Raw genomic sequence first — 20,742 nt, 5'->3', positions numbered from 1 at the left:
CATGTGCTAGTTTTCGGTTTTCTGTTGATCTGGTAGATAGTCACAGTTTAGTTCATTGTTTAGTTTAATTGTAAAGCAGTTCAGATCAACCATGTCTCTCATAGCACTCACTTCTGAAGCATCATGATATAGTTCTTATACTCAGACTCAGTTTATGCAGCCTTGACCTTTGGAATATAATGAAGGTAACTGTCTGTCTAGACTATGACAGAAACTGAAGCATCATTTGATATTCAGATGAACTGAATATGCTGAACTTATGCTGGTTTATGGTGCGGTTTTTCTTGCTCTTATTGTGGCCTCTAAATTGTTGTTGTCTGTCTGAGGTCAAAATATTGCTTTTAAGAGGTAATATTTTACTCGCATGATGCTTACTGTCTGAAGCAGAGGTGACTTATAAAACGTTTAGGGAAAAAAAATCAGGGTGCTGGCTGTTAATTTAATTTAATTTAATATAATGTAATATTTTTTCTTTTTATTAATTTTAAATGAAAAATAAATTGTTTAACTAAAAATAATTATTTTAAAATATTAAATTAAATTGACAAAAATAAATGACATTAAAAAAAATATTTTATCAATTTAATAAACATTTTACACATTTTAAAACATTGCTTCATGTCCTTTTACCTTTTTTGTATACATATAAACTACTGTTCAAAAGATTTATATTTCAATAAAATGCTGTTCTTTTGATCTTTTATTTGATTTCAACTTTTAATTAAAAAAACTAAAAATGTGTCCACAGTTTCTGCAAAAATATTAAGCAGCACAACTGTTTTCAACATTCATAATAATAAAAGTTTCTTGAGCACTTAATCAGCATATATTAAAATGATTTATGAAGAATCATATGACACTGAAGACTGGAGAAATGATGGTGGAAATTCAGCTTTGCCTCAAAAAATAAACTGTAATTATACAATATAACTGCAGTATGCAGTCTTGGCGAGCATAAAAGAAAAAAATTAACTTTTTCAAAAACACAGGATGGAATGATATTGTAGGTAAAAAATAAAACATAAAAAACAAGAAAAAAAATGTAATACAGAAGTACCCAAAATCCCCAAAAAATTACATTACATAAAACACTCCTTGTATCCCTTAAAAAAAAACAAGATTCAATGTTATTTTTCTGTAACAGCGGCCTAATTCACTTTCAGAGAGAATGAGAACACTCCTTTGTTCTAACTTTTCCGAAGACACAATGGAAGTGCTTCTTTTTTCTGAAGGAGTTCCTCCAGAGCCATTTGAAAGGTTTCATATTTTCCACTCTGCGTGTCCAGGACATTTACAGTTGGCGTCAGAATATCAGTTGGTCTGAAGGGAAGCACTTTGAAGTGTTTGTGGTATCACCACATCTGTGGGCAAGATGTGCGCCGACGGGGAGGGGGTGTTGAATATTCCCTGTCTTCTCCCACATCATGTGACAATGAACAACATTCCTTAACTCTTTCTGGAGCAGCCGCACGTTGTGAAACCTATTCCCATCTTCATTCCACATCAGCGCTGACATAAATCTGCACACGGAACTAAGATCAGTGGCCATGTTATTTCTTCTGATTAATGATGGCCTTGGCCGGGGCGCTTATAAGACTCAAGGGGAGCCCCTATGCTAAGCAGTCCTTCAGTTAATTGTTTTCAGAAGGAGGCGCCTCAGGAGGTTACAGTGAAATGTGTCCTACAAAGACTTACATTTCAACAGTTATTATCATATAAAATGCTAATGGCCTTTCTAAAATGACATTAAACTGAAAAAAGGCATTGTTCACCCAAAAGTACAATTTCTTTCATTATCTACTCACCCTCAAGTTGTTTTTTTGAAGAAGAATTTTGAAGAATGTGGGAGCAGTAAAGTTAGCCACTGAATTCCATAACTGACTAATGACGACAGAAGCCAATGTTAACTGTTTCATAACCTAAGCACTCCTCAAACAAAATCAATAGCACCCTCAGTTAAACATTTGGCAAACAGTGATTATGGTTTGCGCTCTGGAGATCGGTTTCTATTTCAATGTGCTTTTGCAGCGTTGAGTAATGTAGCCAATCACAGACATATCTGTTGATTTCTCGAACCCAACAGCCAATCAGAGGCGTTTAAATTAGAATACACTCACCGAGCTCAAATTTTGAGTTTTCCTAATCATCTGATTAGAACCAAGTGTGTGTATGTATATATATATATATATATATATATATATATGTGTGTGTGTGTGTGTATATATATATATATATATATACTCACTTTTTTTTACAGTGCATGAATGCTTTGTGTGGTGATGTAGTATGAGGGCTCCTGTATTTGATCCCATTTAGTTCTGTTACCTTATGCATATTATTGGTGTCAGACATGGCGTGCCATTCACCTATGGGTCATACGAGGCATGTGCATAAAACATGAGAGGGAAGCCGGAGAACTGAACGAGCGTCAAGTAGCTTTTGAGGTGTAATGACTTCTGAAGTGAGTGTAATGACTCTGAAGGTCACAAAGTAGTTTGAAAAACGTTCCCTCAACGTTCTGGGCACAATTTAACAAGTTCAGCCCATATGATTAAGTTGCTGTTTTTTATTAAAAAAAAAAATTCCATTTGGGATCAGTATTGTGATGTTTCTTCAGTCTGTGAAAACAGTAAAAAGTTCTAAATATAGCTAAATACCTTACTGACGCAAATTGTCAACAGTAAAGCCACACTGTTATGAAGTACTGAAACAAACAAGCTGGCTCGTAAATGTAGGGCAGCACCAATCCAGTCAGCCCACTGGCACCACACACATCCCACAGTCTGACACATGAAAGTACCTTCAGCTCAGTTACAACAGAACCACAGGACAGCAACTTCATCAGCAGTTCAGTCTGCAAGAACCATAACAGCAACACCACAGTCATGTTCACATTTCATTGATAACAAATGCGCTGCCAGTAATATGCCAAATGGGACGCCTTTTTCATAAGCTCTCGAGCTCTTCTGCGTTTCTCAGGCAGACAGCAGAGGATCCATTTGTAACCATTATTAAAGTCATATTTCACAGCTTTGCAAGTAGATCACCCTGAAATGTTTCAAATTAGTTGGATTACTGTTTTACTTTGCTGTTACTGCTGCAGTGCGTGCTACACGGCTCTAATGTGTCAGAGGGTGGTTTGCAGGGTGGGCTGGGGAAACAAGCATCGTGTTTCGTGGTGGGACAAAAATGTGCCATAGCAAATGACTGTAAGCAGAGCGGCCACTCCCTGTGTTGTTGGCATAATATATGGTGAATCCTCAAAACATGAGAAGCAGAAAATCATGAAAAGTTTAGCCCTGATTGTGATGCATCTGTAAAAAGGTGATAAAGTTTTATATGAGTGCGACGTTGAGAATATTCCTAAAAACAGCTTTCAAGTGACATCATTGTCTGTTTCAATGTCTCTTGTCTTATAGAAAGAGAAGAAATAATTGTGGGGCTAAAGTTTTGAAATAAACATCTGAAAAAAAAGGTACCTCAGGAGTGCAACGTTAAACCTTTAAATATCTATTAACATTGGCCTGTTGACTAATAGAAACGTTAAGCATACTGTAAAACTGATAAACAAACATGTTAATGTAACTTTTTTTTTACATTACAAATATGTAGCGATAGATAAATGAAAGTTTAGCACTGACTACCATACATCCAAAGAAAATAAAAAGGTACCATGAGTACAACTTTAAACCTATATGTATGCTTTAAATGTCCATCAGTTGTCTTATAGAAATACTAACATTTGCTCAACTTGCTGTAAAACTATGTTATTGTTTCTTAGCCAAAGATGTTTATTTCCCATTTATTTAACTAATCAATCAATCAATCAAGTGAAGTGTTAGACCTAAAATTATTCCTACAAAAATCCTGACATGCTTTCAGGGGCCAGCAGTTTCAATGTTTGTTGTCTCGTGAAGACATTCGTATTTGCTTGCTTGCTTACTCACTTTATTACAAGTTTAGCCCTGACTGTGATTCATCAAAAAAAAAAAAAAAAAGAAATAGGAGAAAAAGAAATCTTAAACCTAAAAATCCCCCGAAATTCAGGCCAGTCTTCAAGGGCTGACCTGTACACAGATCCAACTGGATGATTCATTATGAGAAATGAAAACATTTAATTATGGTAAACTGGTTTCGGCTGATGCTATGACTCACATGTGTGAGCCAGCGTAGATCATTATAGTATTGTGTAACTGTAAAGGTCACTAGACTGAATCTGTGGGAACTCATGCAGAGAGTATATCCGCTGTCCTGTTTTCTAGTCCGCTGACTTTAGTAACACCACTATATATAGGCCACCCAATGCTATAGACATTCCCAAACATTACGGATTCTCTCGGGCTTTTCAAATGAAACACAGTCTATTGGTGTTCACTGCTGAAATGAAGATCAAGAATGGCTAATGTTTATGGTACAGCATGATTTAATATTGCTCAGAATATATTATAAACATCTGGCGACTTGTATTTTGGAACACTGTCCAATAGTAAAATACAGCAACACTATTTGTGAAACTGTAGCAGGGAAACTCCTTCTTAAAGTATTTTCTTCTTTAAAATTCACCTATTGGGGTTTGTATTGGTTGCCAGAAAAAACTAATCTGTCATCCTATTCTGGAGTATAAAACAGAGAAGAGCTGGAAAGATCAGCAGGATATAAGAATTATGTCGCTGGACAGCCTTTAAAACCAGGGATGCCAACAGGAATAGCATCTCACTGAATATAAATTCATCCATAAAACAAGCCAAATCAAACACACAAACACTCTTTAGCATAGTCAATTGTCCAGGACTTTTAACATGACACAAGCAAAACCACTTGACACCCTGAAATTGAATGAATCACTATAATCTATTCTTTATTGTATATTGCACGTAAAAGACCAGCTATACATTTAGAGTCAAATGGCAACTGCAACTGCTTTCTCTTAAGCATAAATTAACTTACTCCCTTCTATATAAAAACACATCGCTTAATAAATTAGTTATTGCGGAAATATAATTAACGTCACAATCTATATGAATTCCTATGAAGAAATGCATGTCGGTTATTTTATGGAAACATTAACATTCACTCAACTTACTGTAAAACTATGTTAGACAATGACTATGTTAGACTATGTTAGCTGTTTAATTATCATTTATTTATCTATTTACGAATAAATAAGAAAGAATTCACAAAAGAAGAAATGCATGTGTGTTGTATGGACAAATTTGTTCAGCTTACTGTAAGACTATGTTAGACAAAGTTCTTTATTTATCCTCTTTTACCTTAAAAATGTATAAACAAACAAATAAATACCAATCCCCAATGAAAAATGCATGTATGTTGTCTTATGGAAACATTAACCTTTGCTCAGCTTACTGTAAAACCATGCTAGAAGTCATTTATTTACTTTAACAAGAATGAATGAATGAACAAATTAATATACTATAACTATTATAGCTATTACTCATTTAATCTCTTCCTGTTTGTAGCTTATTCTATTTTTCTTAATGATGAATTGCTTATATTCCTCACGTGTAAGTCGTTTTGTATAAAGGTGTTAAACGTTAAAAAGGTGTAAATGTAAAAAAAAATGTAAAAAAAGTTTATTAAATAATGTGTGGATAAAAACATATTATTAACTTCGAGACAGTCTTTTTGTTCAAACAATTCTTTTGGAAACACTATATCGCTATACAGTGGGTTTATTCATTACTAAAAATATTTGTTTTAGAGACACAAACCTTGGCCTGACAGTGTTTGCTCTCCTCTGGTCTTGCTCCGGTCCTGCGGGTGGCGCGCGCGCTCAGCTCCGGCGTCCGTCCCTCGCGACCCTTCGGTGACTCAGTGTACAGTGCGGATGAGCGATGCTTTGATTCTCATTCATGTCAACAGCCTGAACAACAGCCAAACCGACGTCTCTCGATTTCACATGAACGGAATAAAATGCAGCCGGACGAGTCGCAGTATTTGAAACGGTAACGACAACATTTAACTTAAACGTACATCACAATATGATAGCGTTATGTTCATTCGGCTAATGCCATCTAAAGGGGAGGCACTGCATATGCGTATGTATTATAATCTGTGAGTTTACCCTCACCGGTTTTATTTTATTATTTTATTATATTTTCTATATTCGTAACGTAAATCTGGGTCAAATTAAATCGCTTCACTTGCAGATGGGCGTGGCCTACTGTAACCATCCCGTTATGACACCGGTGTCTCTACTCATTTTTGTGCGGTTTCCCAATCACCTGCGCCTATGATGAACGCTCTTACTTTGCCCTGAAATGATGTTTAGGCTTGACAGTTCACTGTAGGGTTTGAGACACTGCCAGTGTCTAATGCAGCTCAATGTCACACCCGATCTTGATCTCCCCTGTGTCTGTTAGGAAGTGTAGGACTGGGGATATAGATGTGCATCCAACAGAAAAGGCTCTAGTGGTGCACTATGAAGTGGAAGCATCCATTTTAGGAGAGGCGGGCAATGCCAGGCATGAGGAGAAGAAAGACTGCCAGAAAATGTAAGCAGAGATGAGCTGTTTACCCATACAACATGTTCATTCACATATACCTTCTCTATTCTCACATATAACTCAACTTTTCTGTACATTTCCTCTGTGTGTGTTGTTAAGCATCCGTCTGAGGAGTCTGAATGCCAGCACTGATGTTTCTGCCCTGGCCAGAAAGGTGGTGGAAGAGTGTAAAATCATTCATCCATCAAAGCTGGCGGAGGTGGAACATCTGCTGCTGTATTTACAGAACCGAAAGAAGCCCAGCGGTAAATGTAAATACCCTTTTAAAACTTCATTCACAACTGTAAACAATATCGATTTTATTTTATCAATTTTTTTGGTGGAAGAGCAGCCTACAATGTTTATTTACCTATTTATTTTCATGCATCATGTCTACTGCTGTCAAATGATTAATCACATCCAAAATAAACGTTTTTGTTTATATAATTTATTTATGTGTACTGTGTTTATATATTATGTATATATTAATACACAGAAACACAGTATATATTTTGGAAATATTTACATGTGTATATATATTATATTATTATATTTTGTATAAATATATTTAATGTATAAACATAACATTATTCTTAAATGTAAACATACATGTGTTTGTATTTACATATAAATAATAAATATACACAGTACAGACTCTACTCACACATTATTTTGGATGCGATTAATCGTTTGACGGCACTAATCATAACTCATATAATGGTGGCAGCATTTGTTGTTTCATGTTGTGTGTCTTTTAGTGGAGAAGAAGGAAAAGAAACCATCGAAACCTCGCGAACTTCTGCCGTTTGAAGGAATGGAAGTACGCACATTGGATGCTACACACTTTACATCTCACACATTTACCTCATTTGACATGATAGCTGATTTCTTCTGTTCTGTGAGATCTGAATTGAAATCGGATTGAAACCGATTCAACTGTTGTCTTCTTTCCAAATGATGTATAAACCAAACCTAGATGGTATGTTTAAAGTGAAGTAATCTGCAGTTACACTTTTTTTTGTGTAAATGAATCATTCTTGAAGCTCAGCAAATGAAATCTCACCCACGAGTAAAACAACCTCCTTGATAGAAATGTTAATAACAATGGAGGACTGTGTTTTTACAGAAATACTACAGTACTTACTTTCCAGAATGTGTTAACTCTGACAAACTAGCAAACTGCTTGATTGGTGAAAATAATCAAATATATTAACAGCCAGCTACAGAGAAAATTTACCTGCATACATACAGTACACTAACGTAGAGTGAGCAAATCTCAATGGTCTCATGTTATTTTCATGTGACTTTATAATCGCTCAGCTGTTTATGTAAAGTTGGATATGTAAGTATGTCCAGCTTTATCTATATATTGGGCAATATATTCTACAGTATATATATAGATTATATAGCATGTCTCAACTGCTTGAATGGTTGAATCATTGGAAAATACAAGCTATACTATTGCTGTAAAATGTGACTAAGTCAGGAAGATATTTAGGTTTTATAAACATCAATATCATGGCTTTAAGTAAAGCTGCTTTGAAACAATGTGTTTTGTGACACAATACATTGTGGATTTTTTTGACAAACATAAATAGTTTAGTTGATTGAGAGCTTTGCTGGTCATAAGTTTTCACTAAAGTTGATATATTACTGTAATACTTTTTTTTAGATTGACGAGGAGGCCAATATTAATAAGATCGATGATTATATTGAGCTGCTGTATGAGAGCATGTCTGAGAAGATTAGAGGCTCAACTCTGATCCTCCATCTGTCCCGCAACCCTGATAACCTGGAGGAGCTCCTGCATAACGGTAACTCTCTTTTGTTCTTAATTCACTGTCTGCAGTGGCATTAATCTGCAACAAACTGTCATAAACATATCATAACATGGGGGGTTTCAGTGGTCCTCTTGCGATACATGTTAGATTTTGTCAGATTATCCAGTTTGTTTTTGACGAGTTTGATGTTTTTCAGAGACTTTGCTCGGAGCTCTTACGCGAGTCCTGAGAGAGGACTGGAAACACAGTGTGGAGCTAGCGACGACTATCATCTACGTCTTCTTCTGCTTCTCAAGGTATGTCACTTCTGTACAGTTTATTCTTTGTCTTCGTTGTGGTGCTGTAAGGGGCCTGAAATAGAATCGAGTAGGCAATGTTCGAAGAGGATTTTAGTGCACTGTCAGCACGATGAAGTGGCTAACCCTTTTAGCATCACCGCTGCAGCCGTCAAAACACGGCTTCATCAACTAATTCAGTGCTTCAGAATTCAATTTCAAGACGCCTACTGTGAGCAATTTTCCTGGTATGATCTGATTGTAATCTGTACGTCTCTGTGGGGACAGAGAGACTATTGACAGTTACACAATTTAATGGTTGGACAGTGGTTCGAAATACATTTCATCTGTGGCACTCATTCAGCTGTTCTTGAACACAAAAACACATTATGTGGCATCTTTCGGACTGACCCGTTACCTAGCCAATCGGATAACTCTTAACTAGTTCAAATGATTTTTCTCCTTAAATTAACACTTTTACAGGATGCTTTATATTATTCACATTTGACAGTAAAGACTTCTACATTGCTACAAAATATTTATATTTCAAATAAATGCTGTTCTTAAAAAAAAAAAAAACAAAAAACAAATGATAATCACTGTTTCCATGAAAATATAAAGCAGCACTTTATAAACTGTGCTGCTTTATAAGCATTTTTTAACATTAATAATTATAAATGTTTCTTGAGGACTAATTCATGATATTAGAAGGGACATGTGACACTTTTCTTGTGAAAATTCAGTATATTACATTTGAAAACATATTCAAATCGAAAATGGGTATTTTAAATAGTAACTTTATTTCACAATATTCCTGTTTTTACTTTACAAATAAATGCAGTATTGGAGAGTGTAAGAAACTTCCTTTAAAAAGCATAGTGTCTTTCTGATCCCAAACCTTTTTAACGGTAGTGTAGAGAGAGAAATACGCTGCATGTTCTGTTTTGGAGGATTAATATACTTCTTCCATTTTTTTTTTTTTTATAGAAGCAGATTGCATACCAGATATCCTGAGATAGCTCTTGTATAGAAAACCTTGATCCGCTCTCAAAACAGCTTTAGCAGCTGCAGATCAGGTTACTGCTTTTACTGAGATAGCTGTCAGCATTTATTTGAGCTATGAAAGTGTGTGCTCTCAGTTGATGGTTTTCCTTGGCTCTCATTTTCAGATGGCTAATGTGGAAATTTCTCCCCGCAAGCTAGAATGACTTTGACGTTTGAAGGATGTGTTTGAAATGTATGATGAGTTGTTTGGCCCGATCTTTCAGTTCTGTTTATGTACTAATCAGGACTAGAGGATGAAATTCGGTGTCTCCGCATGCATACCAGCCATTGTCTAGTTCTCCGATTGCATCGCATGCATCAGTGTCTGGCTGAATGTGCCAGGAGAGGTCGGAGGAGGACAGACCCTCACCGCTTGTGTTCTTCCTGCAGTTTCTCACAGTTCCACGGGCTCATTACACACTATAAGATTGGCGCGCTGTGCATGAACGTCATCGAGCACGAGCTGAAGAAATATGACCTATGGCAAGATGAGTTAGAGAAGAAGAGCAAGGCTTATATCCTTTTTATCAATCTCTTTTCAAACAGAAAATGAATAGCAAATGTGTTAAATGTTCTAGATTACTCCTTAACATATCCACGTGAGGAGGCCCCCGAAAACCAGAGCTTGCAGAAGGAGTATGAGAAAACCCTTAAGAAATCCCAAAGCCTCCTGGTCAGACAGGAGCAGCTGCTGCGAGGTACAGGAAGTGACATGTTTTGTTTGCCACAGTTCATCCATGAGGCCTTGTTTATGTGTTCCTCTTCCTCGCCCACGGCTCTAGTTGCGTTCTCCCTGCTGTTGAATCTGTCTGAGGACACCCGCACGGAGCTCAAGATGAGGAACAAGAACATAGTGCACCTGCTGGTCAAGTCTCTAGAGAGGGAGAACGAGGAGCTGCTGGTGCTTGTGGTCTCCTTCCTCAAAAAGCTCAGCATCTTCTTGGAGAACAAGAACGACATGGTGAGATCTTCTCGGTGCCAAACACACCAGAAGCTTTGAAATACGATTTCAGGAGTTATTAAATCATTAAACGCTGCTGGTTAAAAGTTTGGAATGGTTATGGTTTTTGAACGACGTTACTTGTGCTCAGCAAAGTTGCATTTATCTGATGAGAAATCATGCACAATTGTACACGTTATTTTGTGAAATATTGTTACAGGCTAAAAGAACTGGATTCTATTTGAATATATTTTAAAACGTAACTTATTCCTGTAGTCATAAAGCTGAATTTTCAGTAGTCATAAGTACTCATGATCCTTCAGAAATCCTTTTAATATACTGATCTGTTCCAAAAAAAGATAGAAAAGACATTTACAGTGTTATAAAAAGATTTCTATCTCAAATTTTTCTTTTGAACTTTGCATTCATCAAAGAATCCTGCAAAAAATATATATCACTAAAATACTAAGCAGCTAAAGCTGTTTTCAACAACAGTAAGAAACATTATTAATACTTGCGCGCCAATAAGAAATGCTAACATTTGAAAATCATTTCAAGATTTCAGTGACACTGAATACTGGAGAATAACTGCTGCTGAAAATTCAGCTTTTCCATCACGGGAATAAATGACATTTTAAATTAGATTAAAAAAAGACAACAGTTCTTTTAAATTGCAATGATATGCCTCAATATTATTATTTAATCAAATAAATGCAGCCTTGGTGAGCACAGGAGGTGTGAAAATCTATCAATAAAAAATGATTTATAAAAATAAAAAATAAAAACTTTTGACTGGTATATGGAGATAAAATATAAATATGATGCATTTTATTTAAGCCTAAAGCTGCACCTTTAAGGTGTCCTGAAGAATTATGGGGTCATTTATAGCAGGAAGTTTGTGTCATTGCTGTGCTGAGGTTCGTCCTGCTTGTCCTACACTGCTCCACTGTCAGTGCACCTGGAATCAATCTACTCTGGCTATGAATGTACATTTATCAAGAGAGAAATTGTTTTTATTCCTGTATCCCTTAAGCAAATCCTTGTTGTAGATAAAAGAAATAGACTTTTGGCTTTGAAAATCTCTCATAAAAACACGTTGAACAAAAAAATACTGGCTATTATAGGAGCTGCTAAGAAGAAAAAAAAACGATGATTCTGTTTGTTTCTCCAAACTAAGCTGTTTTCAAAGAAAAAAATATTAAGTAATTTTACGTAGCTGCTTGTTTTGACTCTAACTGAATGTATTGTGTGTATTTCACTTGCTTGTAATAGGCTGAAATGGACACTGTAGAGAAGCTGGCTCGTCTGGTTCCTTGTGAACAGGAAGACCTGATGAACGTCACTCTGCGACTTCTCCTCAACCTCTCCTTTGACACGGGTCTGCGCACCAAAATGGTGCATGTGGGTTTGCTGCCCAAACTCACTGCTCTGCTGGGTAACTCTTCTAATGTTCATATTAATGAGACTGGAACATTATTCTACTGTAATTGAATTGCACTAAGGCTTACAGCAGGGTTTATGTACTGTTTTCCAACTTTTTGGTTCTGGGGCCTTTTCACAACAGTAGTTTTATGAGGGATATTGCCTAAAACCCTCAGTTAGAACTTATGTAGATTGTGTGTGTATCCTACCATTGGTAAGATTTTTTAATGTATTACATGTTATATGCTCACCAAGCTACATTTTCAGCATCCATAACTCATAAGCCTTCAGAAATCATTCTAATATGCTGATTTGTTGGTAATGATATTTTTTATTTTAATTTTTTTGTTTCATTTTAAAAAGAGCTGTGCTGCTTTTATATGTTTGTGAATCCATAATAAAAAAAAATTGAATTCTTTGATAAATAAAAAGATCATAAAACTAAATTTATTTAAAATATAAATATTTTAGTTATAAATATTTTAGCTGTCTTTTAAAATGATTCCTTTCTTAAACAAAAAAACTAAAAACTTTTGAACAGTAATACAGTAGCATCTCAATGAATTAGAATGTCATGGAAAGTTGTGAAACTCGTGAATTAAATAAATTCAATGCACACAGACTGAAGTAGTTTAATTAAGTCTTTTGTTCTTTTAAGTGTGATGATTTTGGCTCAGATTTTTTATTGAATTGTTGGCCTTCTGGAAAGTATGTTAATTTACTGTACATGTACTTAACACTTGGTAGGGGCTCATTTTGCTTTAATTACTTTCTCAGTTACATGTGTGGCACTGCTGAGGTGGTCTGGAAGCCCAGCTTTCTTTGACAGTGGCCTTCAGCTCATCTGCATTGTTTGGTCTCTTGTTTCTCATTTTCCTCTTGACAATGCCCCATAGTTTCTCTATGGAGTTCAGGTCTGGTGAGTTTGCTGCCAGGCAAGCACACCAACACCATGGTCATTTAACCAATTTTTGGTGATTTTGGCAGTGTGTGCAGGTGGGTGCAGTGACTTTAGTTTTAAAAAAAACACAATGGACCAACACCAGCAGATGACATTGCACCCCAAATCGTCAGTCTGTGGAAACTTAAAACTGGACTTCAAGCAACTTGGGCTATGAACTTCTCCAGCCTTCCTCCAGACTCTAGGATCTTGGTTTCCAAATGAAATACAAAACTTGCTCTCATCTGAAAAGAGGGCTTTGGACCACTGGGCAAGAGTCCAGTTCTTCTTCTCGTTAGTCCAGATCAGACACCTCTGACATTGTCTGTGGTTCAGGAGTGGCTTAACAAGAGGAATACGACAACTGTAGTCAGTTTGGTGGTGGCTCTTGATGCCTTGACCCCAGCCTCAGTCCAATCCTTGTGAAGTTCACTCAAATTCTTGAATCAATTTTGCTTGACAATCCTCATAAGGCTGTGGTTCTCTCAGTTGGTTGTGCATCTTTTTCTTCCAGACTTTTCCTTCCACTCAACTCTCTATTAACATGCTTGGACACAGCACTCTGTGAACAGCCAACTTCTTTGGCAATGAATGTTTGTGGCTTACCCTCCTTGTGAAGGGTGTCAATGATTGTCTTCTGGACAACTGTCAGAGCAGCAGTCTTCCCCATGATTGTGTAGCCTAGTGAACCAAACTGAGAGACCATTTTGAAGGCTCAGGAAACCTTTGCAGGTGTTTTGAGTTGATTAGCTGATTGCCATGTCATTATATTCAAATTGGTTGAGATTGTGAATTGGTGGGTTTTTGGTAAATGTGAGCCAAAATCATCACAATTAAAAGAACCAAAGACTTAAAGGGGGGGTGAAATGCTCATTTTCACTCAATATCCTGTTAATCTTGAGTACCTATAGAGTAGTACTGCATCCTTCATAACTCCAAAAAGTCTTTAGTTTTATTATATTTATAAGAGAAAGATAGTCTGTACCGATAGTTAAGTTAACAACACAGAGATATTTTAAGCAGTTTTACTCACCGCCTGCGGTTCCAACACACGATCGTGACCCTTTTTCGTTGGGACTGCATTATCCTTAAGAAATAAGCGATATGCAAATCCGGCGTCAAACTGGGCCTTGTTTGTAAAACAAGCATCTTTGAAATGCAGCGAACAAACACAAACACTTGCACAACTCCGTTGATGCTCTGTAAAAATAAACTCCATCCACTGGTCCCTTAATGCTGTTTTTTTTTTTTGGTAATCTGTGCAGGGTTGTCTTGCCCTGGCAACCAAAAACACACTTCTTTTGTGACAATTCGGTCTCTCGCTCTGATCAGTGAATGTCTCTGCTATACGGGAGCGCGCGCTCTTCTGGCAGACGTGCCTCAGGACTCATATAAGGAAATTCCGCTCCATCTAACGTCACACAGAGCCATACTCGAAAAAAACTTTCCGAAACTTGTGACAAACCGGAAGGTGTATTTTTGCAACAAAAATACTCCTTCAAACGTACAACTTAATTTTTGAAACTTTGTCCATGTTTATCATGGGAATCCAACTCTTTAACAGTGTAAAAAACTCAGTATGCATGAAATAGCATTTCACCCCCCTTTAAACTTCTTCAGTCTGTGTGCATTGAATTTATTTGACAAATTAACTTTTCCATTACATTCAAATTTATTGAGATGCACCTGTGTGTAAATTATTTAGTTTTTTATTTCTCACTGTTTAAAAACTGAGGCTATGAGTTAATTCAAACAGACACTGTATTAATCACATAATTTACAACAGTTTGTTAAAATAAAATAAAAAACAGTAATAGTGTCAAATTTGGCAAATTTGTTGAAAAATGATAAATAATGTTAAATACATTTACTTTATTTCTTAAGTTAAGTTTGACAGCCTTAAAATATATATTTTTGCTCCTCTTTAATTTTCTGTGCACTCTCTACCACCTTTTTAATAGGTGGACATATTTGAAAACACCCGATTTTAAGAATATTGTAGACCAACTCCTTGCGCATCTTATTCAAGCCCAGATATGTTACTTTCTTAAACCAGTAGATTAAAAACCATCTGGATAATAGAATTTTCCTCTTTTCCATTTGAAATTACAATTTTGGCCCAGGACGAAATGAGAGAAAACTTGCATGACAGAATTTAATGGAAAAATTATAATTGTAAGGTTACTAAATTAAAGTTATCTTTAGATGTGTATTATACACTCTCATCTTCAAACTAGAAAGAGACTATTTAAGGCTGCATCCAAGGATTTGCGCTGGAAAATCAGTATCATGTTGAAATGTTTGAAAACCAACATATGATCTACAACAGAATGATTGTCTTTACAAGCTGCAGAATATAAAATATACAGAATATACAGTTACACTGAAACCAAAAACCTGCTTTGGCAGAAGCTGGTGCAGGTGCAGATGATGGAGCTTTGGCTTAAGTTATGGCCATTCTATCAGATATCCCGAATCGAGCAAAGCCAAACACATTTACCCAGTGATTATGAGTTCAGCTAGTCATGTCATAGGAGAATAATTCCTCTTTGTGTCTGTTTTCATTTTCATCCAACAGTACTTTTTATGCATCTCTGACAGGCATCAACCACAATATTTCTGGTAATTTGATGCATGTGACATGCGTCTCTTTTCCTGATCGGCTCGGGTGACACCTCTGCATCGAAGCTGCTTTGTAAATCCTTCCTTTGATTACATCTAAGGGCTTAATTGCACATTTTTTCAGCGGGTTAGCCATTTACGCTTCAGCAGTTAGGGCTGCGTTTAAGAGCTGCCTGGCTGCCGTCGTAAAGTCCGTCCGTCTCCGCTTACTCTCGCTGAGGTGAGACAGCGACGTGGGTCAGTGGTGCCTGCGGCCGCTAATGAGTAGCACATGAGGGCCCGCCCAGGACGGCCCTCGCTTATTACTGCCACTAAAATATATGCCTCCTCCTGTGCCCCCAATTAAACAAACCAAGCAAACCTCTTCTTTACCTACTCCGCTCTCTTTCTTTTTCATCCTGATATCCCTAGCGGTCACATCTGCTTCTAATCGCTGATGTGATAATGTGTGCTAGAGTGTCTCGGGTCCCGACTGCCTCGGTCAGACTCATAATGACTGATTATCCCATTGCTCTATCTGAGTGTTTCCTATCTCACAGGGGAGTATCAGCATTAGGGAAGAAGAGGAGGAGGCGGTAAAGCGTTATTGATGAGAGTGTTTGAAAGGAGAAGTGTGAGTGTGCTTGGTGCGTGTGTATCTGCAGTCGTTTCCCCTGTGGAATGATTTTGGATTGTAATCACATACCCCACATGCTCTTATCTATAATCTCTGTGATGGATGATTCGCTCTCTGCACGAGCCAGTGTAAATACATTATCTAACTGACCACGACTGATCAATTTAGATAGCGCTCTGAAAGTTTACATGCGTTGTGAATCTCTCTGAAGTTTTTTTGCCTCATCTTTTTTTTTTTAGGTGATGACAAGTACAAGCACGTAGCGATGCGTATCCTCTACCACATCAGCGTGGATGACAAATCTAAATCCATGTTTGCGTATACTGACTGCATTCCTCAGGTGAGCGTTTTCTTCACTTTATTCACTTTAGATTGGGGCTTTTCATATTTAATTCTCTTCGTTATTTTTTTTATTAATTAGATATTCCACATGTTGCCCAATACAAAGGTTATGATATAAAGAAACATTACAAAACATTTAAAATAACCAAATACAGTATTTATCCCGTAACTTATCCTGTGTGTGTGTATGTATACTGTACTGTACAAGTACTAAAAGGTATTTTGTACTGTGCTATTTGAAACATGTTTTTGCTGCTGTGGTGTGTCATGTATGTTGTAAAGTGAGCTAATTGCTGCGCTGTCTTTCTCTCACGTGGCGTTAATGAGATAACAGAGCTAATTTAATTGGAGGGGGGCCTCCGTGAGGTCACCAGCAATTGCCTGGGTACAATTTCTCTGAAACAACTTCTGCCCGAGCGTTGTCATCTTTAAAATGCTTGTCTTCTCTAATTGGGTGAAAATGCCTACCAGATGCTTGTAAAAAAAAAGTTAAATTCCTCAACCTAATCGCTCCGCCAATCCGCCTGGAGACAGTAGGGGTATGATGTCAGAAAAGCTGTGGGACTCTTTAGGGAGGTATCTGCAATGCCTTTCTTTCTTTCTTTCTTTCTTTCTTTCTTTCTTTCTTTCTTTCTTTCTTTCTTTCTTTCTTTCTCTCTTTCCTTCTTTCTTTCTTACTTTCATTCTTTTCTCACTTTGTTTTCTTTGTTCTTTCTTTTGTTTTTGTTTATGTTTCTTTGTTCTTTTTCTTTTCTAACTTTCTTTCCTTTGTTCTTTCTTTTGTTTTTGTTTCTGATTCTTTGTTCTTTTCTCTTTTTGTCCTTTGTTCTTTTGTTTATTCATTATTTCTTACAGTTGTTTATTCATTTGTTTAATCTTTCATTGGTTCTTTAGATTTTTGTCCTTTCTTTCTTGTTTTGAAGACTCCCCTCAGTGTGTCTGTTGGTGTCTGTGGATCTAGGGTCCCTCAGGTCTGTGCTGGCAGTCAGCCTGGACCCTCTTCTGTAAGGGAGGATTTAGGATATAGATCAAACGGCCTCGCTGCTCTGGGTTCTGGACTGGTGAGGAGAGGAGAGGCCCGGCATTGGACCCATTCCTCTGCCACAAAAGGGTCTTGCTATAATTACTCAAAGCTGTGAGGTGTGTGTGTGTGTGAGGAAATGCTTGCAGGGCTTGTGAAGACGGAGGTGGGAGGGAGGGGATGACTCAGGGGTACGAGGCAGGGCCTCCCGTTGCTGGTAAATAGGAGCAAGCAGGTGCCAGTGAGTCTAGACTGTGTGATTTGGAGGCCTGGTCTCAGGTTATGTGATACTCAATATGGGGAAGGCCTGATTGCTCGCTGCTGCCTCTTCACAGGCCTGCTTGGTCTGGTCGTGCCTTCCTGTGTAACATCCAACTGGCCCATACCGTGGCCCATGCCCAATGCGGCCAGTGGAGCCTCCTCTATCATCATCTGTTCATCTCCTCATCACTCTTTTTAACCACATGTGTGGAATCAGTTATCTCCTTAAGACAGGCCTGCCAAGTCTCCCTCATTGGGCCGTTATCAGCTGCAGCATTGACCTGATTGAAGCGGACTGTGGGATATTGTCTCAACTCTCTCTGGCTTTTGAATAAAAACACAAATAGCAATCCTTCCGCCAACAGTGACAGCACTAATAATTCTCCCTGTCAGGAACCATCTCTTTCATCATTTATTTCTCTTTTGTTTTCCGTCTGATTGTTGCACGATACTCCACATGCATTACTCCTCAGTTTTGAAATGTGCTTCAATAGGCCCATTGTGACATCACTCTCTGAGGACGTTTGGAAACCACACATGAGCCCTGATGTGAGAGAGACAAACTATTCTGGGCTTAGATGATCTTATTTAATTATACATTAATGTTCTGATTCTTTAGTACTTATTTACATTTGGAATCACAAAAGTTTATAGGTGAAATTGAATCATGGTGTCTGTCATAAGTGAACTGAAAGGACTAAACTGGTCTAAAAGGGTCAGATTTGGCTAAATACAGTGGTGGACAAAATTATTAGAACACTAGTATTTTCACTAGTTAAATCCTGAAGAACTGTGGCAGCAAAATGCTTCAGGAGACCTACTTGCAAAGCTACCTTAATGTGCAACTATTCAACTATGTGCTAGTGCACCTAGGGCAAAAGTATTAAAGCAAAGTATGGTAACACCAAATGTAGATTTAATTTACTTAATAGAAGGTAATTGATAAAGAAATCTATAAATGACATTATTTTTCACAGCATCCTCATTTTTCAACATTTTTACACAAGTGCCTAAAACTTGCCTAACAGCATTGCAGGTAGGTTTCTTGAAGTGTCTTGGAGAAATTTCCACTGTTCTTCTGGATTGAGTCTGTCAAGTTTCTTCATATAACTCCAGACAGACTGGATGATGATGAGGTCAGATCTCTGTCTGGAGCACTGGCTGTTGTCAGACTCCTTGTTCAAAGAAAAATCTCATTGGATTATTACAATTAATGGCAAAATTAATGTTTGGAAATTGAAGTTGTGGCCTAGTGGTTAGAGAGTTTGACTCCTAACCCTAAGATTGTGGGTTCGAGTCTCTGGCCGGCAATACCACAACTGAGGTTCCCTTGAGCAAGGCATCAAACCCCCAGCTGCTCCCCGGGCTGCCCACTGCTCCGGGTGTGTGTTCACAGTGTGTGTGTGTGTTCACTGCTGTGTGTGTGCACTTTGGATGGGTTAAATGCAGAGCACGAATTCTGAGTATGTGTCACCATACTTGGCTGTGTATGTCACATCACTTTCTTTCTCTACAGAAAAATATGTTTTCATTTTGATATCCTGGGTATAGTCATTTTAATTGAAATCCTGTTTTGTGTGTGAACAGCTCATGCAAATGCTCTTTGAACATGGAGAAGAGAGAATCGACAGTGAGCTCATTTCATTCTGCATCAACCTGGCTGCTAACGAGACTAATGCTCAGATTATTTGTGAGGGTGAGAGCCTGAATCTAATTTCTTCTGGATTAACATGCAACATGTCCAAAACATCTGTGTTTACATGTAATAAAGTATACTGTCACACACCAGTGACAGCTGTTGCTTTTCTGTAATTAATAGTAAATGGAATCTGTTCAAATTTATGATCAATCTCTGGCTGATCGTGGTTAGTTGTGTATTTGCCCTGCAGGTAATGGATTGAAGATGCTGATGAAAAGAGCATTGAAACTGAAGGACCCGCTGCTGATGAAAATGATTAGGAACATCTCACAGCACGATGGACCTCTGAAACAGCTCTTCATTGTAATTTTAATATTCTGCCATTTCATTATCAGTCACAAATTTCACATTACTTACTGAAAACATAAAGGCATAATTTAGCATTGTGTTGATATTCACTACAAATTAACAATGCATACTGTGAACGATAAATAATAATGATAAAAGAATTACAAATTAAATGTTATATTTATTTATTTGTAGTATTCTGTTATGTATTTGATTGCCCAAATAAATTAAATTTGTAATTTCATAAAGCAAAAATTGAAATCCTAAATTATCTTACAGGTTGGGAATTCCTGTGGTAAATGATTAGCTAAAGAGATTTTGTAATTTACCCTTCAGGAATATGTGGGTGATCTGGCAGCTCAGATCAAGCAGGAGGGTGAAGAAGAGTTTGTTATTGAGTGCTTGGGTACAATGGCAAACCTCACCGTACCTGACCTGGACTGGGAGCTCCTGCTGAAAGAGTACAACCTGGTGCCCTACCTCAAAGACCACCTCAAACCCGGTAAAGTTAACCTGTACCTGTTTGTGTTTCAGGACCTATTTGTAATGGAAAGCTAATATAAAGCCTACTACATACAGTACAGTGATAAATTCATTTAAAAAAATGGCTAGCCTTTTACAGCTTTTATCAGCTGTTTTTCCATCTTGGCATAGCTTTCAATTTTGTTACGGGAAAGAATGAAGCATGAAAGCGGTGCACTTGCTGGGTTCTGGAAAGTTTAAATGTTTCTAATTAAATTTTCTACCTGTTAGATTGTGTATTATTAATGTCTACACCTACCCCAGCCTTAAACTTACCCTTTACAATAATGAAATACTAATTAATGTTGTACAGTATGACAAAAATTAGGCTGTATTTATGTGCGCATGCCCAGTAGAGCCAAACGTATCCCTTCTAGCCTTAATCGTGTGCATTTGTCATATCCCGAGCTTTGCGTTTGTGTGTGCTGCGCCAAGGCATCAGTCATTTAAATTTTTGACCACAGAC

General features: G+C 37.3%; 1 protein-coding gene across 2 annotated transcripts in view; it reads left to right on the top strand.

The window, feature by feature from the left end:
* The first annotated feature begins 5,773 nt into the window (after nucleotides 1–5,773).
* The window catches only part of kifap3b (kinesin-associated protein 3b), a 32,544-nt gene continuing 17,575 nt past the window's right edge, over nucleotides 5,774–20,742 (top strand). The window contains exons 1-14 of one of the 2 annotated variants that reach the window (XM_052548409.1): nucleotides 5,774–5,963; nucleotides 6,381–6,512; nucleotides 6,624–6,769; nucleotides 7,262–7,323; nucleotides 8,176–8,317; nucleotides 8,481–8,580; nucleotides 9,994–10,118; nucleotides 10,203–10,301; nucleotides 10,386–10,564; nucleotides 11,816–11,978; nucleotides 16,383–16,483; nucleotides 19,355–19,463; nucleotides 19,657–19,769; nucleotides 20,091–20,256. In XM_052548409.1, the coding sequence (XP_052404369.1) occupies nucleotides 5,932–5,963; nucleotides 6,381–6,512; nucleotides 6,624–6,769; nucleotides 7,262–7,323; nucleotides 8,176–8,317; nucleotides 8,481–8,580; nucleotides 9,994–10,118; nucleotides 10,203–10,301; nucleotides 10,386–10,564; nucleotides 11,816–11,978; nucleotides 16,383–16,483; nucleotides 19,355–19,463; nucleotides 19,657–19,769; nucleotides 20,091–20,256 (1,669 nt within the window). In that variant the 5' untranslated portion in view covers nucleotides 5,774–5,931. Of the gene's footprint in view, nucleotides 5,964–6,380; nucleotides 6,513–6,623; nucleotides 6,776–7,261; nucleotides 7,324–8,175; nucleotides 8,318–8,480; nucleotides 8,581–9,993; nucleotides 10,119–10,202; nucleotides 10,302–10,385; nucleotides 10,565–11,815; nucleotides 11,979–16,382; nucleotides 16,484–19,354; nucleotides 19,464–19,656; nucleotides 19,770–20,090; nucleotides 20,257–20,742 lie in introns of both variants that reach the window. The other variant, XM_052548406.1, reaches the window with a different exon arrangement.

The sequence above is a fragment of the Carassius gibelio genome, chromosome B2 (genome assembly GCF_023724105.1).
Source record: "Carassius gibelio isolate Cgi1373 ecotype wild population from Czech Republic chromosome B2, carGib1.2-hapl.c, whole genome shotgun sequence".
NCBI classification, from domain to species: Eukaryota; Metazoa; Chordata; class Actinopteri; order Cypriniformes; family Cyprinidae; genus Carassius; species Carassius gibelio.
This window is presented reverse-complemented; position numbering and strand designations above follow the sequence as displayed.